Below are 21,132 nucleotides of genomic sequence, written 5' to 3'. Positions count from 1 at the left end.
AAAACAATGCAAAATCTATTTTTTTTAATTAAAAAGCCCCAAACTTCCAACCCGTATGTGATGCTAAGCCATGGTATATTTAACCCGGACTATTGAATAAACCACAATTAGCTGGATTTGTGCACCACGCTAAGCAATGAAAGGTGGTTTGGATAGCAAAACAGCTGAGTTCACTGAACATGCTATACAGGTAGTCCTTGCTTAATGACCACAATTGGGACTGGAATTTCGATTGCTAAGCAAAGCAGTCATTAAGTGAATCTGACCTGATTTTACAGGCTTTTTGTGACGGACGTTTAGCGAATCACTGCAGCCGTTAAGCGAACCACGCGATTGTTAAGTGAATCATGCAGTTCCCCATTGGTTTTGCTTGCCAGAAGCTGGCCCGGAAGGTTGAAAATTGCAATCACATGACCATGGGATGCTGCTACAGTCATAAATGTGAACTGGTTGCCAAGCACCTGAATTTTGATCACGTGACTGCTGGGGGAATGATGTGACGGTCCTAAGTCTGAAGACCAGTCATAAGTCGTTTTTTCCAGCACCGTCGTAAGTCCAAACTGTCATTAAGTGAGGACCACCTGTACGGTAGGTGCAATGTGTGAATGAAGCTTGTGGTTACTGAAACGTTCAGTGTCTTTTGTCTCTTCTTGACCTGAGGAACATCATCTTGCAGGATCGTCCATCACTGTAGTCTTCATTATTGCCAACTCTTTGCTTGCCTTATCTTCTGTTGGGTTCTTCTCTGATGGCCTTTGATTTTTCCAAGCAGTGGGGTCCTCTCCACTGATGCTTCCCTCTGCATTATGGGCCTCAAACGTTTAGCTTGGCTGTCAGTACTTCCAGCAAGCTGTCTAAGTTGACTTTATCTAGCATCTATTCCTTTATAAGATTTATCATCGTCATCTTCTTTCCTCCCCTCTTTTTTTTTTTTGGTCTTCGGGGATGGTAGAAGAAGGAGGGAACCCGAATTGTTGGGCTATGGGATGCTTCAGAGTCAATCTACGGAAGCTGCTTTGGAGTGTGCAGGAGCCTCGTCATAACTGTCAACCTTCCCAGACAGACCAGACAGGAAACACAACAAGATGAGCTAATTCTAACTTTATAGTAAAGCTGCATTAACAGAATCTTGCAAGTCTGAAAGGACAGATCTCCCGCCGTCACCTTTATAGCCTGAGAAGTTAGAGACGGTCCCTTCTGAGCCTCTTCCTCCACCCATTATGCAGCTGAGGGCTATGTCCCCTCTTATCGGACCCTTCCCTTGGCAGCATCTCTTCACCCCGTCTCCCAAGGTCATTCCCACATACCATTACAGCGACTCCCGTCTGCTGTGGCTTTAAAGCAGCTGTGTCTTTTCTCCGGATTGCACGGGAGTTGCGTAGAGCAGCCGCAGGGTCCCCAACACAAGACACAGCTGCTTTCAGCTGCTTTCTTCCAAAGTTTTGGAGCTTCAAGAGTTGCAGAGCCTACGCTGTGTGTGTGCGTGTGTGTGTGTGTGTGTTTTAAAGGTCAGTTGATCGCTGAATTTAGGTGCCCTGAACGATACTGCTTCCGTGGCATCCCTTTGGTTTTCTGTAGTTCATGGACGAATTGTGGACCTTGAAGGCTGTTGTTCTACGCTTGGTTTTATACTTATCCAGCCTGCCCCCACCCACACACCATCCCTTGCATTTCTTGGGGTTTGGCTATGTATCCTAGAAGAGGCTTTTTTTTTTTAATCCCTTGGATAATTGTATCTCAAAGAATCACAGAGCAGAAAGACTCTTTTGTTTAGGCTAAACTGGGCAGCTCTGAGCCTGCCAAGACCGTGCAGCGTGGGGCGAATTCTCAAACTTGGATGCAACATAAAGCCATCTATTTTTTTCTTTTAAAAATAATGTGATTACACCTTGCACTTACCCAGATGAAAACTAATCCAAACTACAAAAAATAAAGAGAAAGTGCAGAAAAGAAAGGGGGGGGGAAAGAAAGAATAGAAAAGGAGGAATAGAAAAGGAAGAAAAAAGAAGAATGTAAACAAGGAAAGAAAGAAGAAATATAAGGAAGTAACTTCCCCTTTCTTCCCAACAAGTAAAAACAATTTTAACAACTTACCACTTTCTCTTTAAAAAAAAACCAATCTTGTTGTCCCATACATATCTCATCTTTTATCGCAACATAAAGTGATTCTAGAAAGTTTTCCAACGCCTGGTCTTAAATCTTTTTTTTTTTTTTTTGGGTGGGGGGTTGCATCCTGGGCATGTGATGCCGATCCCTGCCCCCTCTTTCTTTTGGTGATGTTCTTGTTGCAGTCCTTTGGCACAGTGACGTGGAAATCCTGGCAGGACAAACATTGCAGGGGAGGAGAATTACTTTTACCCTCTATGCTTCGTTGAAACACGTTGGGGTAGGAAAACTTGGGAAGAATAAGAACAAGGGCCAAAGTCAGGGAAACTGCAGGTCAGAAAGAACCTAGTTATAAATTAGCTGTAATCACCGAGAGATGGGAGTTTTGCAGGAATGTGCATAATTTAATCAGCTAGGAACATTTGGGGAACAGGAAACCGTCAGTCGCTTCTTGTAAGGCTGGAGTGAAAAATTAAGAATTAGAGATTGTTCAATTAGTTGAGGAATGGGAATGCTGGAGATTAGAGTCACATTGAATAGGAAGTTTGTAGTTTGAGAGTTCTTCCTTCCTTCTTGGTTTTTGTTTGGGGGAAAGGAATAATTTTGGCTGAGTTGCTTATTAGCACGATTATGCTTATAAAATTAGCTGCTTAGCCCTTGACGGTGCAATTGACTGCTTGCATTGGGCCCAAACGGTCATCATAGTTGTGCGAATGCAGCTGATAGGTATCCAGGGTGTTTTTTTAATCCCTATTTTAATTTAAATAACCAGGAGAATATGCTATGGTGCTTGGGAAAATCTTAACTTTCCATCCTATGCTGAGATCCTATGCAGATGAAAATGCTTCCTATCTGCTGTTTTGTTGTTGTTGTTTATTCGTTTAGTCGCTTCCGACCCTTTGTGACTTTGTGGACCAGCCCACACCAGAGCTTCCTGTCGGTCGCCAACACCCCCAGCTCCCCCAGGGACGAGTCCGTCCCCTCTAGAATATCATCCATCCACCTTGCCCTTGGTCGGCCCCTCTTCCTTTTGCCCTCCACTCTCCCCAGCATCAGCACCTTCTCCAGGCTGTCTTGTCTTCTCATGACGTGGCCAAAGTATTTCAGTTTTGCCTTTAATACCATTCCCTCAAGTGAGCAGTCTGGCTTTATTTCCTGGAGGATGGACTGGTTTGATCTTCTTGCAGTCCAAGGCACTCTCAGAATTTTCCTCCAACACCACAGTTCAAAAGCATCGATCTTCCTTCTCTCAGCCTTCCTTATGGTCCAGCTCTCGCAGCCATATGTTACTACGGGGAACACCATTGCTTTAACTATGCGGACCTTTGTTGTCAGTGTGATGTCTCTGCGCTTAACTATTTTATCGAGATTTGTCATTGCTCTTCTCCCAAGCATTACGCGTCTTCTGATTTCCTGACTGCAGTCAGCATCTGCAGTAATCTTCGCACCTAGAAATACAAAGTCTTTCACTGCTTCTCCATTTTCTCCCTCTATTTGCCAGTTATCGATCAAGCTGGTTGCCATAATCTTGGTTTTTTTGAGGTTTAGCTGCAAGCCAGCTTTTGCACTTTCTTCTTTCACCTTCATCATAAGGCTCCTCAGTTCCTCTTCGCTTTCAGCCATCAAAGTGGTATCATCTGCATATCTGAGATTGTTAATGTTTCTTCCCGCGATTTTGACTCCAGCCTTGGATTCCTCAAGCCCAGCATGTTGCATGATGTGTTCTGCATACAAGTTGAATAGGTAGGGTGAGAGTATACAGCCCTGCCGTACTCCTTTCCTAATCTGTTGTTCCGTGGTCTGTTCTTACTGTTGCTACTTGGTCGTTATACAGATTCCTCAGGAGGCAGACAAGATGACTTGGTATCCCCATACCACTAAGAACTTGCCACAATTTGTTATGGTCCACACAGTCAAAGGCTTTAAATGATCCATTTAGTTTTCACGGCAAGAATACTGAGGTGGGTTGCCATCACCTTCCCCAGGGATCGCATTTAGTCTGACCTCTCTGTCATGACCTTCCCGTCTTGGGTGGCCCTTCACGGTTTAGCTCATGGCATCATTGAGGTGCTCAAGCTCCAGCACCACGGCAAGGTAACGATCCTTTGCTGAAGGATCCTTTGCTAAATCTGCTGTTTAGTCTTGTAAAACATCCTTCGAGCAAATTTTCTCAAAATTATGGAGCGAGGAAAGTTAGATCTCCCTCTCGCCTTTCCTATAGGCCAAGGACTTTCTTTCCCGTGGGATCTATTTATATTTTAAATTATGGATTTGTATTTATTTAAATTTTAAACAGCAGGCTGAACCCATTGCTTCCATCCAATTAAACTAAGTTGGCCCAAAGTCTAGACATGTGATGTTTGTTATTTAAAGCATTCATATCCTGCATTTTCACCAGAAAGCTTCTCACAGTAGGTTGGAAAGAAATCAACATGCAAGAGGGCCTTCTCACAGTTTTGTAATTTTTAGGAATGGCACGAGAGGAAGAGGGGAGGGGAGGGCAGAGGAAAAAGTGTGGAAAGCATTATCAGGTTTAAGGGGTGCTTGTTGAATAAGAAGTTCATAAATATGGTTGCTTCAGAAGAGGGTGAGAAGGCAGGAAAAACAGAGGACTATTACCTTTGCTGTACTTTGCACCTGCTTGGGAGGTTTGAAGAAGGAATGGTGTACTTCCTTCTTCTTCCTGAGGCATCCTTGTCTTCTCCATGATGGCCTCCAAGCAACGCAGCTCTGAGAAACACCCCAGACTGTTTCTAACCTTCCAGTGTCAGGATGGTGAAATATGGCATTCCTGCAGGGATAGATGAAAGAGCCAGCTGTCACTGTGAGTCACTCTCGTCCCTGAGAAAAATTGGCTTTTTATATTTTCTGGAGCTGAAGCCAAGGTATTTTGGGGTTGGGGGTGTACTCACCCCCACACACAAAAAGGGAGAATTTTCATTTTCTTTTTATACAATTTTTATTGAGAAAGAATTTTATACAGGATTAAAAACTACAGAAATATAAAGAAAAAATTAAAAGAAAGAAAAAGATACGAAAAGATTAAAAAAGGTAAGAAACAGTTTGAGAAACAGTAAAAGTTGAGGAAAAGAGAAAAAAAAGAAAAATATCTAAAGAAACTACTTCCAATCATCTTTGCAGCAATTACAAACACGGTTATTACCATTTCCGCCCTCCCAAATTCCATATCATGGTTCCCTTCTTCCCATAAGCCGCCCTTTTAAATCCATAAATCCCAAGATCATCCATTCAAAACAGGGAGTTCTCATAAAGAGTTTTTGTAAGGGAAGAAATCTTTTATAAGATTAACTCATGAGGAACTGCAGGCATTGGGAGGTGGGGAAGACGTGGGACCAGTGGGTCCCACTTTCACTTCTTAGTTGAAAAATGCAATAAATGTTGTCAAGGAGAGGTTGTGATTTTATCTGTTTTGGAAAGGCAATATTTTCCATGAATCAAAGGATGCAGCAATTGGTGTTCTACGGCAGAGATGTGGTGACATCTTAAAATATTCTGTAAGCTACAAAAAAGATTGGAACGACAGCTTCTGATATGATGTCTCCAAAGGACCAAGCCAGGCCAGAATCATCTTGAGTGCCAAATGGGCATTTTTCATTCCGGGGGAGAAAAATCCCCCTCTAGGCTCTCCGGCTGCTTTGTCATGGTGAGGTTGCTGTCTGGATCCAGATCTGGCTTCCTTTTAAATCCTTGCTGTGGGTGTTCCTAGGTTGTGTCTCTGGCCAGCCAATGACGCTAGAGAAAGCCTCCTTTGCACAGTCATGCTGAGCTGGGGCTCTGTGGACAATAGCAGGAAGAAAAACAGCTCGCCTTGTTGATGGGCTTGCAACCTGCCCTTTCATTTGTTTCCACCTTCTTGAAGAAGGAGATCTGGAGGTGTCCTTGGGGGCAGGCCAACCCCACCCATCTGCCTCTCGGAACCCCCGGACTCAAGCTTGCCTGCCAGTGCTGTGCCTCTGCAGCAAAATAAGTTTTATATTCTGTAGGATGGCTGTAATAATAGATCCTAGGAAGGACCGTGGCTTTCTGCAGATTAAAATTTGCAATTTTCAGGAAATCTTCCAGTTCTGGGGAAAATTTACAAATGCAGCAGCCGGTGCCCCCGCTAATTTGGTTTGGGCTTATTTTTAGGGCAGTCCAAAGCAAAATAGGTGGGTTAAGACTTGGATGGGATTGCACACACCTCTTTTACTTTAAGAATAGCGTTTTTGATGGCTGGGGGATGTTAGTTGTTTGCTGCAGGAGGTTGGTCCATTTGTGATTCCAGCCCAAGCATTGCACGTTCAAGGGTGAGGCGGGTTGTCTGAATCTGCCTCTGGCGTTGCTAGGGAGAAGAAGTGAAACATTGGACTAAATATGAGGGCGAAGGTTTTCTGAGCTATGGAGCAAGCTGTTGGGACTGCAGTGCAGCAAAAGCATTGCTCATCACTCGATGTTGTGTCCAGTGAACCGCGATAAATCTTTGCCAGGATCTTGGGTTCAGGCCAGATTTTACACGCCACACTAGCCAAACAAGCCGAGCCTTGAGTTATTCAGGCTTTATTGCTTCAGAATTTGGTGCAAAGCTAGCTGTGAAGTTGCCTTAACATGTCTACTGGCAGAATTTAACTTGCAGGGCAAATTTGCTTTGGAAATCCTTCCTCTTGAGATGTACCCTTCCTCCAAGGGGGAGCTGGGAAAGTTAGCGACTTATTCCTAGAGCGTGGGCAAATTGTTCCAAGACAGATGTTATGGTCTTACACTGCGGGGGGGGGGGGGAGTGACACCATGCTAAGCCCACCCAGTAGACTCAGACATTCTTGGAGATCCTCAAGTCTTTGGTGAGAAGATGATGCAACGTGAGCAGATGATGGATTAGAAGGAAAAGATCACAGTTTGGGAGGTTGAGGGAAGTAGAAGTGGAAAACAATGGATCACTGGGGTGGATGGGCCAGAGAAGCTTCTGTCTTTGGAATTGCTGCTAATTCTTGCTAAAAGTAGCTCAAGGTGGACAGCCGGCATCCAGGCACTCAGCAGACATTGGACCTGACTTAATGGTACCTCACTTGCTAATTAGCTAGGAAGAAGTTGGGAGGTGGCACGTCACCACTTTCTCTCAAGACACTTCCTTCTTCTAGCTCTGAGATTTCCATCCAGATACCGAGACACAGCCCATACACTGATTTCTAAAAAAATTATTACGCATGAAGCTGTGCAGCCTTACGTGCTGGGAAAAATCAGGCTGTTTCAAGGAGTCTCAAAGGAGCACCGTTCATGCCTCGTGGAGTTTGATGGACCTTTTTGCCTCTGAATCCAGAGCACGCCATACGGACCACAGTTTGATTTAATTTGACGCCATTTTCGTACCCTCTTACCCAGTCTTTTTTCCTGGCCCTGCTTCCCCACTGGCATATTTCTGGAAGGTCACCTTGGGGGAAAAGAAAAGGTTTTGCGCCCTGGTCCATAACACAGTGCCATCTAAACCGTGCCAAGCGGCTGCCATTTTCCCCCTCCTTGACAGGATAAGCTCACAGTAGCCGGGGAAAAAAAGCTGCTGACGTGATTAATATTTTTTTCTTTCCTACATACCCACAGCAGATTCATCACGCTTCTCTTGCTCATCGTTCCAGGTGGCATCGCGGGAGGTATTGAAATCTGCATAACGTTCCCCACGGAATATGTGAAAACGCAGCTGCAGCTCGACGAGAAGGCCAACCCGCCACGCTATAAAGGCATCGGTAAGACTGGGTTGGACCATTCAGTTTCTAGATCAGTCCGCCAAACCGCTATTCGCTTACCCCAAATTCCTGGGAACAAGCCAGCAATCAGATTAGCCCATCTAATCCTTTTGAGGGAACTACATAGTACCATCCATATCTCAGAGGATGATACGAGAACCCGGAATTGCAAGATTTTCCATTATTAGTGACCTCCCTTGCGTGCCTCTGGAATCTTCTCAACCATCTTTTGTCTTTATAAAGAGGCTGAATTTTGACTGATTTCTCAGGGATATTAGTTCACGGTTTCCGGTGGCCCCTTTTCTGCTGAATGCATTTTATTTAAAATTTAAAATGGTTATTTCCCAGATATACTCACGGGTAAGTCCATCCGCAGATAAGCCGGCCCTTGGATTTTTTAACCAAAATAACGTGAAAAATGTGCCACCTGCAGATAAGATGACCTGCATTTTCCATGGTATTTTGGTTAAAAATTCAAGGGTCAGTTTATCCGCGGATGGGTTAATATGTGAGTATATACAGGAAATACAGGTACTTTTAAGAAGTATTATTGCATATTAAACCCACCTGTGGATAAGCTGAACCTGACTTTTTGCGTGTATTTTGGCTGTTAAAATTCTTGGCTTATTTGTAAGTATATATAGTATGCCTTTAAATCAATCAGGCACCTTCTGATTTTTACTGCTTTGGACTAACACACCTCTCCTGCAATAAAGGCTGGTGTGATGAGAACAAGGTCTTTGGTGTAAGTGTTCAGTTGATTGTAACAATAAGGAATCCTTTCGTTTTGTCTGTCTGTATTTTTGGCTGGTAAGGCTAGACCAGACAGGAAACACAGCCAGATAAGCTAATTCTACTTTATTGTAAAGCTGCATTAACAGAATTTTTAAAGTCTGAAAGTACAATCTTCCCCCCACCTGTCTCCTTTACAGCCCAAGAAACTAGTGAGGGTCTCTTCTGAGCCTCTTGCCCCGCTCACTGTCCAGCTGCGGGCTATGCCCTCTCTTACCTGACCATTCCCTTGGCAGTGTCTCTTGGCCCCATCTCCCAAGGTCTTTCCCGCATACCGTTACATCACCCTCCCCTTCAGGCTCTTCCTCCCCTCCCCATCTCCTTTACTGCCTGAGAAACTAGGAAGGGTCCCTCCTGAGCCTCTTGCCCCACCCACTATCCAGCTGCGGGCTCTGCCCTCTCTTATCTGACCATTCCTTCAGCAGCATTTTTTCACCCAGTCTCCCCAGGTCTCTCCCACATACCATTACACATGTCTTCATTTTTACAGATTTGTTTCCTTCTGTCTCTCTGTTTGACTTTCACCCATTTGACCTGGTTGCCTTTTAATAATGCAGGTATTTTCCCTTATTCTTTTCTTTTTTATGCTCAGTGGATTGCGTCCAAGTGACGGTGAAGGATCATGGGATCAAAGGTCTTTACCGAGGACTCAGCTCCTTGGTGTATGGGTCCATCCCGAAGGCTGCTGTGAGGTAAACATCTACTGGACACACATTGGGGGGTCAGGGGTGGTGTGAAGACACAGGTGGGTGATGTGTGACAGGAGTCACACATCAGGCCTTAGGAGTATGCAGAACCTTTTGAGTTGAAAATGTTTCAGGGATGAAAAGTTATTCCTCCTCCTTCTAGATATGGGCCAGTTTCAAGTTTATCATTCATAGAATAGGTCAATCCAGAGTTCTCCCACCAGGTACAATGGACAAGGCCCAAATCATCATATTTTGGACATGTGAGGCAAAGATCCAGCTCTCTGGAGGTCTATAATGCTGGGGAAGGTGGAAGGAAAGAGAAGAAGAGGACAACCAGCAGCAAGGGGGATTAATTCAATTATAGTGGTGCTAGGTGCACCGTTGTAAGACCTGAAGGACCAACTTAGGGATAGATCATTGTGGAGAAAATTGACGCTGACTTGGTGACACACAATCTGTTCAAACTCAAGAGACCTGTTTTGAGCATCAGTAATCAGAAGAAATATTTCACGATCAAAATGTTTTGCATGTCCCACAGTATAACCTTCTAAAGGGCTTCAGGAGGTCCTTTAGTGATGGGCTAATATCCCCAGAAGCATGGCTGCCATTTCCCCCTCCTCCTCCTCTTCCTCCTCCTCCTCCTCTTTCTTCTTATTGGCCTTTAGAGAAATTTTATGGGTAGGAGTGGAAACCATCTGAAAAACTGTAACGGGAAGAAGGAATTAACTTGAGGAACAGAAGGAAGAGCCGCAACCAAGACAACCATCAGATAAAAGAAATCTGAGTCCGGGGCAGAAATGTAATTTGAGGAACCACCTCCAACAAGACCTTCCCTAGTTCTCACAAAGATGGAGGGAGGAAGCCCATTCAGACTTGCAAGATTCTGTTACTATAACCTTATAATAAGTATTAGCATTCGTATCTCCCTATCTGGTCTACCTTGACGCGCTGACAAAAGCTGAAAATCATGCCGCTGAAATCAAGCCATTTTACTACCACATTTTGGTGACATAACAAACTTTGCTCTAAGTCTGTGGATTATTAACCCAGCTCTAAATTGTCTTGCTTTTCTCTTTATGCACTTATGAACTCAGTCTGCTGCGACTGGTTTTGTTACTGGACTCCCTTCATTTGCTGCTTACGCTTAAAACGTCACCAAAAAGCAACATAAAAGAAAAGAAAAAAAGCTAATCCGAGAAACAGTTGATGCCAAATTAAGCTGATAAAATTTAATTTAGAGCTAATCTAAGGAATTGAATTAGCCAAGCAATAAAAGGGAAGATAGACCAGCAAACATGCTGGAGACATTAAGGATTGAAACAAAGATTTTTTTTTCCTATAAAAAACCCCCAATAAGCAGCTCATAAAAAGAAGTAATCAGTGGGCATGACATAATATATTAAATCATTGGATTGCATGTTTGACCTGAGTATTCTGTAGTCTTAAGGGACCTTATCCTTGTTATGTTTTCTAATAACATTCCAAGCATCATAAACATCTTTGGGGACTGCATATCCCATAATTCATTTTCTTTGATGTGTTAATTCTATGGAATTTGATGGTCTGTGACCGTAATAAGCAATTCATTCATTTATGGATTCATGTTGCCTGTTGTGATTACTAAGCTGTGGTTTCTAGCTTACTGTGTTATATGCTGGTCTGTGGCCATAATAAAGATTTGATTTAATGGGTTATCTGTACTCAGTCAGTTGTGGTTTAAATCAGCAAACCAGGCTTTAGCAAATCTTGGCTTTGCTCAGGGGTGTGCAGTGCTTAATGGCCAAGCTGAACTAACCTGCTTGGGGTGATCCCTTGAATCTGGTTTTAGCAGTGGCTGTTTTCACTCATTCTTTTTTCTAGAGGGAACAAAGCTTCAGATAATAGCTCTTGCTGACAGTTTGTTAACCTCCCCCTCTCTCTTACCTCTTTCCTCGCTCAAAGTTCAAACACGCCAGATTTTCTGTGTGTATCTAGCGATGATGGGAGGCCTTGAGAAGGGATAATCAGGTTGGGCAAAGAGGATTTATTTGAATAAAGTCAGGAGGGGAGAGGGCTGGAGATTTGTTGGGGGGATGGAATTTGGTCCCCAGATTTCTGGGGGCAGACAAGATTTGGCCCCAAATTCTAAGTGGGGAATGGAAATTTGGCCCTGTACTCCCAAGTAGGGGGGACAGAATTTGGCCCCAGATTCTAGGTGGGGGGGATGAAAATTGGTCCCCGTATTCCCAAGTAGGAGGGATAGAATTCAGACCCCAGATCTCTGAGTGGGGGGGACAGAATTTGGCCCCAGATTCTAAGTGGGGGGTGGTGGAAATTGGTCCCCGTATTCCCAAGTAGGAGGGATAGAATTCGGACCCCAGATCTCTGAGTGGGGGGGACAGAATTTGGCCTCAGATTCTAAGTGAGGAGATGGAAATTGGCCCCCATATTCCCAAGTAGAAGGGATGAAATTTGGTCCCCATGTTCCTGGACAGGGGGGAGAGAATTTCATCCCTGTGTTCCCAGGAGGGGATGGAATTTCATTCTGGCAAGCCAATGAACCCACCAGCTTCTTTCTCCATTTTGGTGGCAGTAGATAAACAACAGCACTTCTTGAGTTCAATCATCTCTCTCCTGGGCCTTCTGTGGCCTCCCCAGTGTGCTTCCGGGTGTCTCAGACCTGGCAGCCCAGATCCAAAACGGCAGTGTTGCTTCACCCTTTTGCCCGTGATCCATCTTTGATCTCCCTGGCAAACCAGGACAGATCCACCAAGTTTCTGGACTTTTTTTGTATCTGCTTCCCAACCTTATTTTTGCAGCCCTCAGGATGGTGTGGCTAAAACCCACTGTAACAATGGCTTTATCAGCTTGTTTAAAACTGTCTTTCAGCAAAGAGAGGGAGGGCAGATGTTACTGCTTCAAATGTTCATGGAAAATTGGCTGTTGGCAGCTCAGGGTGAATGAAGACGCTTTTCCTCTATTTGCAGAATGATAAATGCACAGTGTACAGGTCTAGTCTTTGATAGATGACTTTCATTTTTCTCCCTGTGCCCACCGGGCTGTTCTTTTCCCCCTGCGCAGGTTTGGCATGTTTGAATTCCTGAGCAACCACATGAGAGATGCAGATGGGAAGCTGGACAGCACGCGTGGCCTTCTTGCCGGGTTGGGGGCTGGCGTGGCTGAAGCTGTGGTGGTGGTCTGTCCCATGGAAACCATCAAGGTAAAAGCATTGACAGAAACTGGACCTGCTGTTTATGGCATCCTGGCGGTGGAGAAGAACATTGTTTGCATTCCCTAGTGGGATAAGGGTCAGTTGGTGGGTGGAGCTAAAAGGAGGAGTAGGTGGGGCATCTCCCTCTGTCTCATTTCCCATGCATCTTAAGGGCTTTCCTGAGTCTGCCTTGTTCTTCTCAGTTCCTTCCTTTGGAGAGGCTGTGAAGAACCATCAACTTAAGAACCATCATCCATCAATTATGATAGTAAGGGAGAACTCGGAAGTTTCACAGCAAAGGTGATGGGATCCCGACACTCCCCACCTCCTGGCTCTGAAGTCCGTTGCAATAGACAGACCAGGTCATCATTCCAAGGAGCTGGATCTGACCCAGGATCTGGGCTGACACCTTATACCAAGCCACATTTGTTGACTAACCCACTATCGGCCAAGTTCAGCCAATACCCTACCTGGTAAAACCATGGTTTAGAAAACACAGTGGCTGGGATCACAAGGCAAATTAAGCCAGAAGCAAGCAGAGCTGCATGATGGCTTAGCAAGAAGCAGGCCAGAATAAGGCCCTTAAACTGCCTGAGTTTTTGTTTGGGGGAGAGAGAGAAAAAAATACATTTGCATCTTCGCGTGTTTGAAAGCTGAAACGTGAGTTTTTAACATGGGTAAAGTGTTTTGTGTTTTGTCACTTGGCACGTGGCATGTTGCATGTGGCAATCCAGGAAACTAAAACAGCTGGGTGCAAATACGTAATAATATTAAACATGTAACTGTTAGTATGCAGAATGCATACAGAACTCCTGCAGGATTTTGCACAGCTGAATTGTGAAAACTGACCTTACAATAGATGCCCCCTTGCGATCAATGGCAAGAACTGCAAGGGCACATTTCCTTCTGTCTTTGGATGGATTGTCTCCTTCTGTTGAGTTAATCTCACAGCTAATAAAGGTCCTGTCTTCCATAGGCAATCAGGCAGAAGTAGCTAGGAGGTGTGTATTTTCTTGTAAGATGCAAATAACCATCATCTAAACCAGTTTTATCTTTAGTTCATCTTTATCTCTTGTTGGGTCCTGGGGAGCGTCCTTTGAACAGGAGGATCAGGGGCTGCAAGTCCAGGATGCAAAGTATCAACGCAAATCCTTCTCTGGAGTTAACAACCCCTGTTGTCTTCTCTGTTGCAATTTTTCTGCAGGTGAAGTTCATCCATGACCAGTGTTCCCCCCATCCAAAATACCGAGGTTTCTTTCATGGCGTGCGGGAGATAGTTCGGGAACAAGGTGAGAAATGGAAATCACTGGTGGTGGGATGGGGGTCTGTCTCCTTATCTCTATGATTGGAAATTGGCTGTGTTTAAAGATCCATGAACCAGGATGGAATAGTCTCATCTAGAACACGCTGAATATAATTTAGAAAGTAGTCGAACCGATTTAATCCCAGAGTTCGGAGAATGGATGAGATGATTGTCAGTCTTAGGAAACTCAAGAGGCAGTTTCCTCTTGAATTGGGTGATTACTTGGGTGGATGTCTCATTGTTCTACCATTGAGGTTTCTGAATGGGGATCACCACCTCATGCCGAATATAATGCCTCCTGGATTCATCAGACTTCCACTTACTATCCGTTTCTGTTGTTTTGAGATGTTTGTGAGCTGTGGGGTTGCCCGCTGGAAAATGTCCAATTTGGCAAAGCTGGTAGAAATGTTCCTGTTCTTGGACTGCAGTTTGGAGGGGCTGACACTCCTGGTCTCCGCTTAGCCAGAAACTAAACTTGCGTGGGTGTGTTTTCTGGCCAGGAGAGATTTCATTTTAGAATGCTGGATTTTTCCTCTTAACTCTTCAGCTGTTGTCTTCCCCCACCTCCTGTTTTGTAGGGTTAAAAGGAACCTATCAGGGTTTAACCGCCACAGTCCTCAAACAAGGTTCCAACCAAGCCATCCGCTTTTTTGTCATGACAGCTCTTAGGAACTGGTACAAAGGTAAGTAGCGCCCAGCGTTTAGAAAACTATTTCCTGTCCCTTTTCCTCTGATCCTCTGCTTCTATTATCCTGCTCTGGGTCCTGAATAATATATTGTTTTAACTTTTAAAAAGTTTTCTGGGGCCAGGCCATGATTAAAACACACACAAATAGGACTTTTGATGTTTCTTTTGCTAATATGCACCAAGGTCAACAACAGCTTTCCGCCTATAGCTGTAGGGAGTTAGTCTGAGATGGGAATATGGAAGTCCTAAATCGCTCTCCCTGGGAATGCTGGTGCTCACATTGATAAGGCGAGAAGCAGTTTCCAAAATGGCGTAGAGATCCAGTCAACCCATCTTCCCAAAACCTGGTGGAGAAGAAGCTGTAAGGATCTTAAACAGAATACTGTTCTAAACTACAGGTAGTCCTCACTTAGTGACCACAATTGGGACCAGAATTTCCATTGCTAAGCGAAGAGGTTATGAAGCAAATCCAACCTGATTTTACAACCTTTTTTGCGACAGTTGTTAAGCAAATCACTGTGGGCGTTAAGTAAACCGTGTGGTCGTTAGGCGAATCACGCCGTTCCCCATTGATTTTGCTTGCCAGAAGCCAGCCAGCAAGGTTGAAAATGACAATTATGTGACCATGTGACACTGCAGTGGTGTTAGATGTGAATTGGTTGATAAGTGCCCAAACTGTGATCACATGACTCTGGGGATGCTGTGACAGTCCTAAGTGTGAGGACTGGTCGTAAGTTGGTTTTTTCAGCACCGTCATAAGTCCAAACTGTCACTAAATGAATGGTTGTTAAGCATGGACTACCTGTAGTGGAGGGTGGTGACTGAAAAGTTTGTGCTGATGGCATTTCCTGAGTGAAGGGATGCTTAACCCCTTGTTTATTCTCTGTATAGATTGGTCTTTCCAATGCATAACATGAATGGGGTGGTTTGGCTTGTTGACCATAAATCAGTACAAATTTAATTTAATCAAAGAAGCCAGATATGTATTGAAAGAATACCCTCCCCACACTAATTCAGAAGATTTTAAAGACTAATGTACAATTGAAACCAGAGACTTTTCTTTCGGGACTAATGGATAGACAACTAGAAGAAAGGCCATGGAACTTCGTTTTTATTTATGATGACTGCAGTGAGATTATTATATGCTCAAAAGTGGAAAGGCTCAACGCTACCCACCATGGAGGAATGGTGAAGATGATGGAACTTGCAAAGATGGCTAAATTGACTTCCTTGATTAGAGAAAAGACAACATCTACATGCATGGCTGCCTGGAAACCCCTTATAGACTTTTTGCATGAAACAGGGAAAAAAACGCACTTATGACTTGTGCTTTTGATTAGAAAAAAAAATTAGGTAATAGAAAAAAGTGAGCCTTTTTTGTAATCTCGGCATGAGATAACTTCGTAATCATACTTGTTGTTTATTCGTTTAGTCGCTTCCGACTCTTCATGACTTGTACCTGCTGCAAATGAAATTGAAAGCTGTTTCTTTCTGTTTCTTTTTTCTTTCTGCCCTGTTGTCTTTTTTTATTTTCTCTCTCTCTTTCTTTGGTTATTCTGTATTAGTTTGTGTTGGTTTTTATGTTCTCTTCAGCAGTTTTAATAAAATTTATATATATAAAAAAGGAAGAACAACCCCTCCCTTTTCTTTTTCCTTACCCATATTTATTTCCTTTCAGGGGACAATCCAAGCAAGGAGGTGAACCCACTTGTGACGGGAGTATTTGGGGCGCTCGCTGGTGCTGCCAGCGTCTTTGGTAACACCCCGTTAGATGTTGTGAAGACCAGGATGCAGGTAGGCTGGGGTTTGTTTGTTTGTTTGTTTAATTTTTATCCCACCTTTATTATTTCTATAAATAACTCAAGGCGGCGAACATCCCTAGTACTCCTTCCTCGTCCTATTTTCCCCACAACAGCAGCCCTGTGAGTTGGGTTGGGCTGAGAGAGAGGGACTGGCCCAAGGTCACCCAGCCGGCTTTCGTGCCTCGGGCGGGACTAGAACTCACAGCCTCCTGGTTCCTAGCCCGTTGCCTTAACCACTAGACCAAACTGGCTCTCTTAATCAGCTCTTCGGGTAACCCATTGCTTGGGTTTTAGAACTGAGCTCCACTTCCAATGATCAGAAGAACGCAGCGGGTTGACCCTTGAGGCCCGTGCGTCTTTGGCTAGGTCCAACAGTGGGGAGAAGGTTAAATTCCAAGCATCTCTTGATTAGCTGAGCTGTTTTTCAGCAGATGTGTGCATTTTGTCTGGTTCAGAATGCATGAGTTAGAGAGCCTTGTGGAATTCTTGCGGGATGTTCAGTTTTCATTCTCATACAGAGACTTCCTTTCTCCCTTCAGAGTTTCTCCTTCTGCAAAACTCAGGGTCCTCCTCCTCTACAAACCTATCCCTTTTCTGCCTGGAGGCTGTTGTTTGGACTACATTGGGGTCCATGCACCAGAAATTTTTCTGTGTTGGTCAGAACTGGGGAACCCACAGGATCCCCACATGATTCTGGGTTCTTAACCTTTCTCAGCCTAGCAAACATGGCCAATGACTGAAGGTGGTTTATTAATTCCTGAGATTATGTGCTGTCATCTACCAACCAATGATCTTCATCTGCTGTAGAAGACAAGGAGAGAAGAACTGCGCCATCCATGTAGAGTAGAATTGGGAGATGTCTATCAGCCAATAGGACACAATAGGTTACTGTCTAAAGGTGTTTGTGGATGAGAGAGAAAGGTACCTTATATGCCATGTCAGAGCATAGCGAAGATTCCACCAGAACACCAGGAACATAACTGGCTGTTTTCTGACTACTTTCTTAGAGCATGTAGTGCAACAATACACCCGCACAGCCATTCACATGCACATGATACACATTGAAGACCAGGTTGGGGAGAGATACTCTTGGAGAAAACCTATCTATGCTTGGAGGAAGAATACTGAATTTGATGCTGCAGTGGTTTGATCCGGTGATGGACCTTTTTTGTGAATTTGGGAGGGGCAGGATTTTTGTGACTTTCCGGGGGGGGGGTTGGTAAAAGAGAGGGGAGGTTCAGTTGTGAGTCTCATTGGATTTAGACCAGAAGCAGACATGAAATGGGTGTGACCAGCTTGAGCCCCAGTGAGACAAGCTGTTGGATTATGTAGTACCCAACTTCTTGTTAGTATTGCTCATCCTACCTCCCCTTCCTTCTCCCTTCTTTTTTTTGTAGGGTCTTGAAGCGCATAAGTACAAGAGCACCTTGAATTGCGCCTACCAAATTATGAAACATGAAGGACCTCTTGCGTGAGTTTGGCATGGCTTTGAAAGATACAAGGGTGGTGGGCAACTTGGTTCTCCAGGATGCTTACCACAAGGGTGAGCAACCCCCAAGCCATCTGACTCTTCTCAAGTTCATGGGTGTAGTTCAGAAGCCTCCTGAGATATCTCTGGTTCTCACTCCCTTTCCTTTTCCTCTGTAGGTTTTACAAGGGGACGATTCCTCGCCTGGGAAGGGTCTGCTTAGATGTAGCCATTGTGTTTATCATCTATGATGAAGTGGTCAAGGTACTCAACAAAGTGTGGAAAACAGACTGAGAGCTCACGGCCGTGAGCTGGGTGGTCATCTGCCCACCCCATCAGGCAACAGCTGGGAAAAAGGCGTGACCAACTGCAGAAGGCATCTGAAAGGGTGGTGCGTTTCTTCATTCTTTTTCTTCTCACTGGGAGTGGTGCCCCAGGTGCAAAGAGGACATGAATCCAGTCCCCAAGTCACTATCACATCTTATGATACTTATTTATCGAAATGAACTGTGGATTCTTCTGTCTGTAATGATCAATTGTGTGAGACGGCTGGCGGGGTAAGCAGGATGGGGTCACGGGAATGAATTCATGGGTCATCTTCAAATGGTTTTCTTCCGGTGGTGGGTCAGGGAATGAGGTCAATGGGTGGGGTGAAGTGGTTTTCTTTGGTACTCTTGAAAGGGGGGAGGGAATACACATGCTCGTTGGCTCTCTCACTTGTTCACCCTTAGAATACAAGTTCAAGGCAAGTCCTTCCTTTTCAAAAAAAGACAAATTGAGGAATGTGCTGATGGCTGGAATGGTTGGGTGTGCGTGTGCATCTGTGTGAGTGCTAATTTGTTTTTGTAGTGCCATTTTTATTTGATGCCTTTCCACCAAAGATCATTTTGGAAAGAGAGAGGTGGAACATAGGGAGGTCTTCCCAGTGGTCAGCAAGAAAAAGGATCTCAAGTTGACTTAGGTTGATCAGCAAGGTGGTCTGAAGCATCTTTCCCAATCTGATGCTTCCCAGGTCCTTAGAACCATTTGCTGGGTCTGCTAGGATTTCTTGATCTTGTGGTCCAACACTCTTTCAGGGCATTAGGTTAGGGAAGGCAAGCTCTGAGACTTAAAACATGCCCAGAAAAAGTATCTCCATCCCAAAGGAGATAGAGGTGGTCTGTATCTCTCTTGGCACCCCACTCCTTTGGTGGAAACCTGATATTCATCCACTTCTGGGACTTCAAGAAGTGGTAATCAAAACCAAAACACTGAATACATTCCAAGAATCACCCTTTCATCATTTTCTTTTGGCAAGTTGCAGTCCTTCATGATCAAGTCTGATCCTCTGAGCCACAAATGGACATCCTAGGCTTCTGGCTTAGACAGGTATCTCCAGTGCAGGATAAAAATTCTCCATGTAGGTCTTCTCCTAGCCACATTCCGATAACACAGATGCAGGGAAACTAGGAAGAACAGCAGTTATTATTGTGCTGTGTTTTCTCAGACCCGCCCCCCCATTGGCCTTCATTCCCTGTATCCAAAAGAGGCATTGCATATCTTGTTCTTCAGGATGTGGGAGAAGAGGATGATATTGCCAGCTTGGTGGCTGGCAAGTCAGTTATGCAGCAGACAGAATGGGTCAAGGCTGCTTGGGCAGGTGGGAAGTTGCCCCAGGTGGGCACTAATGTATCAACTACCTAGAGAAATAGTAGTGGCTATTGATCTTCGGTGATGGAGATGCTAAACTTTGGCAGGGAGGATCTAGCCAGTCTGGAAACTGCAGTATTATTCTTCCCCAAACCCTGGCTTTTATGTGCCTCTCCACCCTCATGCCTGGCAGTTTGGGTTTTTGTTCAGATGAATGTGTGTGATTTTTTAAAAAAATATCTACATGGATATGTTGAGGACCTCCTTTTGTCCTCTATCTGGAACATGCAGGAATGTTGCCTTCCCGTTGGACAGAACCTGCCCTGCTGTGCCCATTTACTCATTCTGTAGGATTCATTGGTTTGCAGCTTTTCAAGTTGTTGGGGGAAAGGGAGCAATTGACATGATTCTTCTTTCAGACCATGCTCCATGGGGCATCTAGTGGAGAGAAGACCTCCCCATTCATCCTTTTCAAAGGGACTTTGTTCTCCTCCTTAGACACTGCCTTAGTTTGAGAACCTTAGGAAGACCTTCAACAAGGCCCTGGGATTTGGCAAACACAACACTGCTTTACCAATTCTTGTACTGTATTAAGAAGGGGAAGGCAGCCCCTTTGTCTCTTCTGCCCTGGTGCCAAGAGAAGTTGGGATAATTCCACTAATCAGTGCCAAATGTTTTGCATCCTTTGTCCCTTTCGTTACATGTGGTGGTCTCCTCCTCCCCCGCCTACCCAACCCGCCCACTTTCCAAATTTAACCCAGGTTAGCTAAATACAACCTGCATTTCATGGTACGGAGTTGTGGGTGGAAAGAGCTACGGTAAGTCTGGTTTGCTGCTCCTGTGGGGCTAAGCTGGTCCAGAAAGATTCTAGACAAAGCTTGTATCCAATCTCAGAGGTACCAGTAAGGGAGAGATTGTATTTGAGGCATAGCATTGTCCAAATAGAGATCCTGCTTGTTCTTCCCTTCTCTTTCTGAATGTCAGTGTAAGTGAACTTCCCTTCCTGTGGGCTGTTAATTCCCAAGATGCTTTCTTATACTACCTATACAACAAAGTTAATGCAGAGCTGGCCAAGGGTAGGGGGTTGTTGCTTGTATTTTTTACAGGATCCGGTGTTTCTTAGGTTGAGGATTTAAATTAAATGTTCTAAATGTCTCGCTGCATGCCCTGGCAGCCTAACACTAGTATGGTTTTGGAATTCCTGAGCTCTCCGGCATGGATGTTGACAATAAAACCAACGTTGCCTGGTTATTAAGTCACTTGCCTCTTTGTTTCATTTAAACACTGCCAAGTTGCTTTCCTGCAGAAGCTATTTTGAACAGTACCATTCCATGGATGTGCCCTGTTAGGACAGGCTGAAGGAGCATGGGGGTGTCCAGACTAGAGGAAAGAAGGCTGATGAGAGGAGCTGTGATAGCCATATTCAGATACATGAAGGAAAGCTACAGGGAAGATGGCCAGGAACGATCTTCCATGCAACTAGGACCAAGGATAATAGGTCTGAGTTGCAGTGGATGGACTCAGTTACAGTGGTGATGGGTGCACCATTGGGAAATCTGATAGACCAGGTTGGAGAAAGTCTATGTGGTTGCTAAGAATTGACACTGACTTGAGGGCACATCATCAGTCACTCAATCAATGGAAAGACCCAGCTCCTTTGAGAAGTCCATAATGCTGGGAAAGGTGGAAGGAAAGAGAAGGGGATGACCAGCAGCAGGGTGATGGACTCA

General features: G+C 44.6%; 1 protein-coding gene across 1 annotated transcript in view; it reads left to right on the top strand.

The window, feature by feature from the left end:
- SLC25A1 (solute carrier family 25 member 1) overlaps positions 1 to 20,657 on the top strand; it is a 31,172-nt gene extending 10,515 nt beyond the window's left edge. The window contains exons 2-9 of the mRNA XM_063315959.1: positions 7,734 to 7,841; positions 9,226 to 9,325; positions 12,383 to 12,521; positions 13,717 to 13,801; positions 14,394 to 14,498; positions 16,182 to 16,297; positions 17,703 to 17,776; positions 17,953 to 20,657. Of these exons, the coding sequence (XP_063172029.1) occupies positions 7,734 to 7,841; positions 9,226 to 9,325; positions 12,383 to 12,521; positions 13,717 to 13,801; positions 14,394 to 14,498; positions 16,182 to 16,297; positions 17,703 to 17,776; positions 17,953 to 18,067 (842 nt within the window). The 3' untranslated portion in view covers positions 18,068 to 20,657. The remainder of the gene's footprint in view (positions 1 to 7,733; positions 7,842 to 9,225; positions 9,326 to 12,382; positions 12,522 to 13,716; positions 13,802 to 14,393; positions 14,499 to 16,181; positions 16,298 to 17,702; positions 17,777 to 17,952) is intronic.
- The last annotated feature ends 475 nt before the right edge of the window (positions 20,658 to 21,132 follow it).

The sequence above is a fragment of the Candoia aspera genome, chromosome 15 (assembly GCF_035149785.1).
Source record: "Candoia aspera isolate rCanAsp1 chromosome 15, rCanAsp1.hap2, whole genome shotgun sequence".
Lineage (NCBI taxonomy): Eukaryota > Metazoa > Chordata > Lepidosauria > Squamata > Boidae > Candoia > Candoia aspera.
The sequence above is the reverse complement of the archived record's forward strand: the minus strand, read 5'-3'. Positions and strand labels throughout refer to the sequence as shown.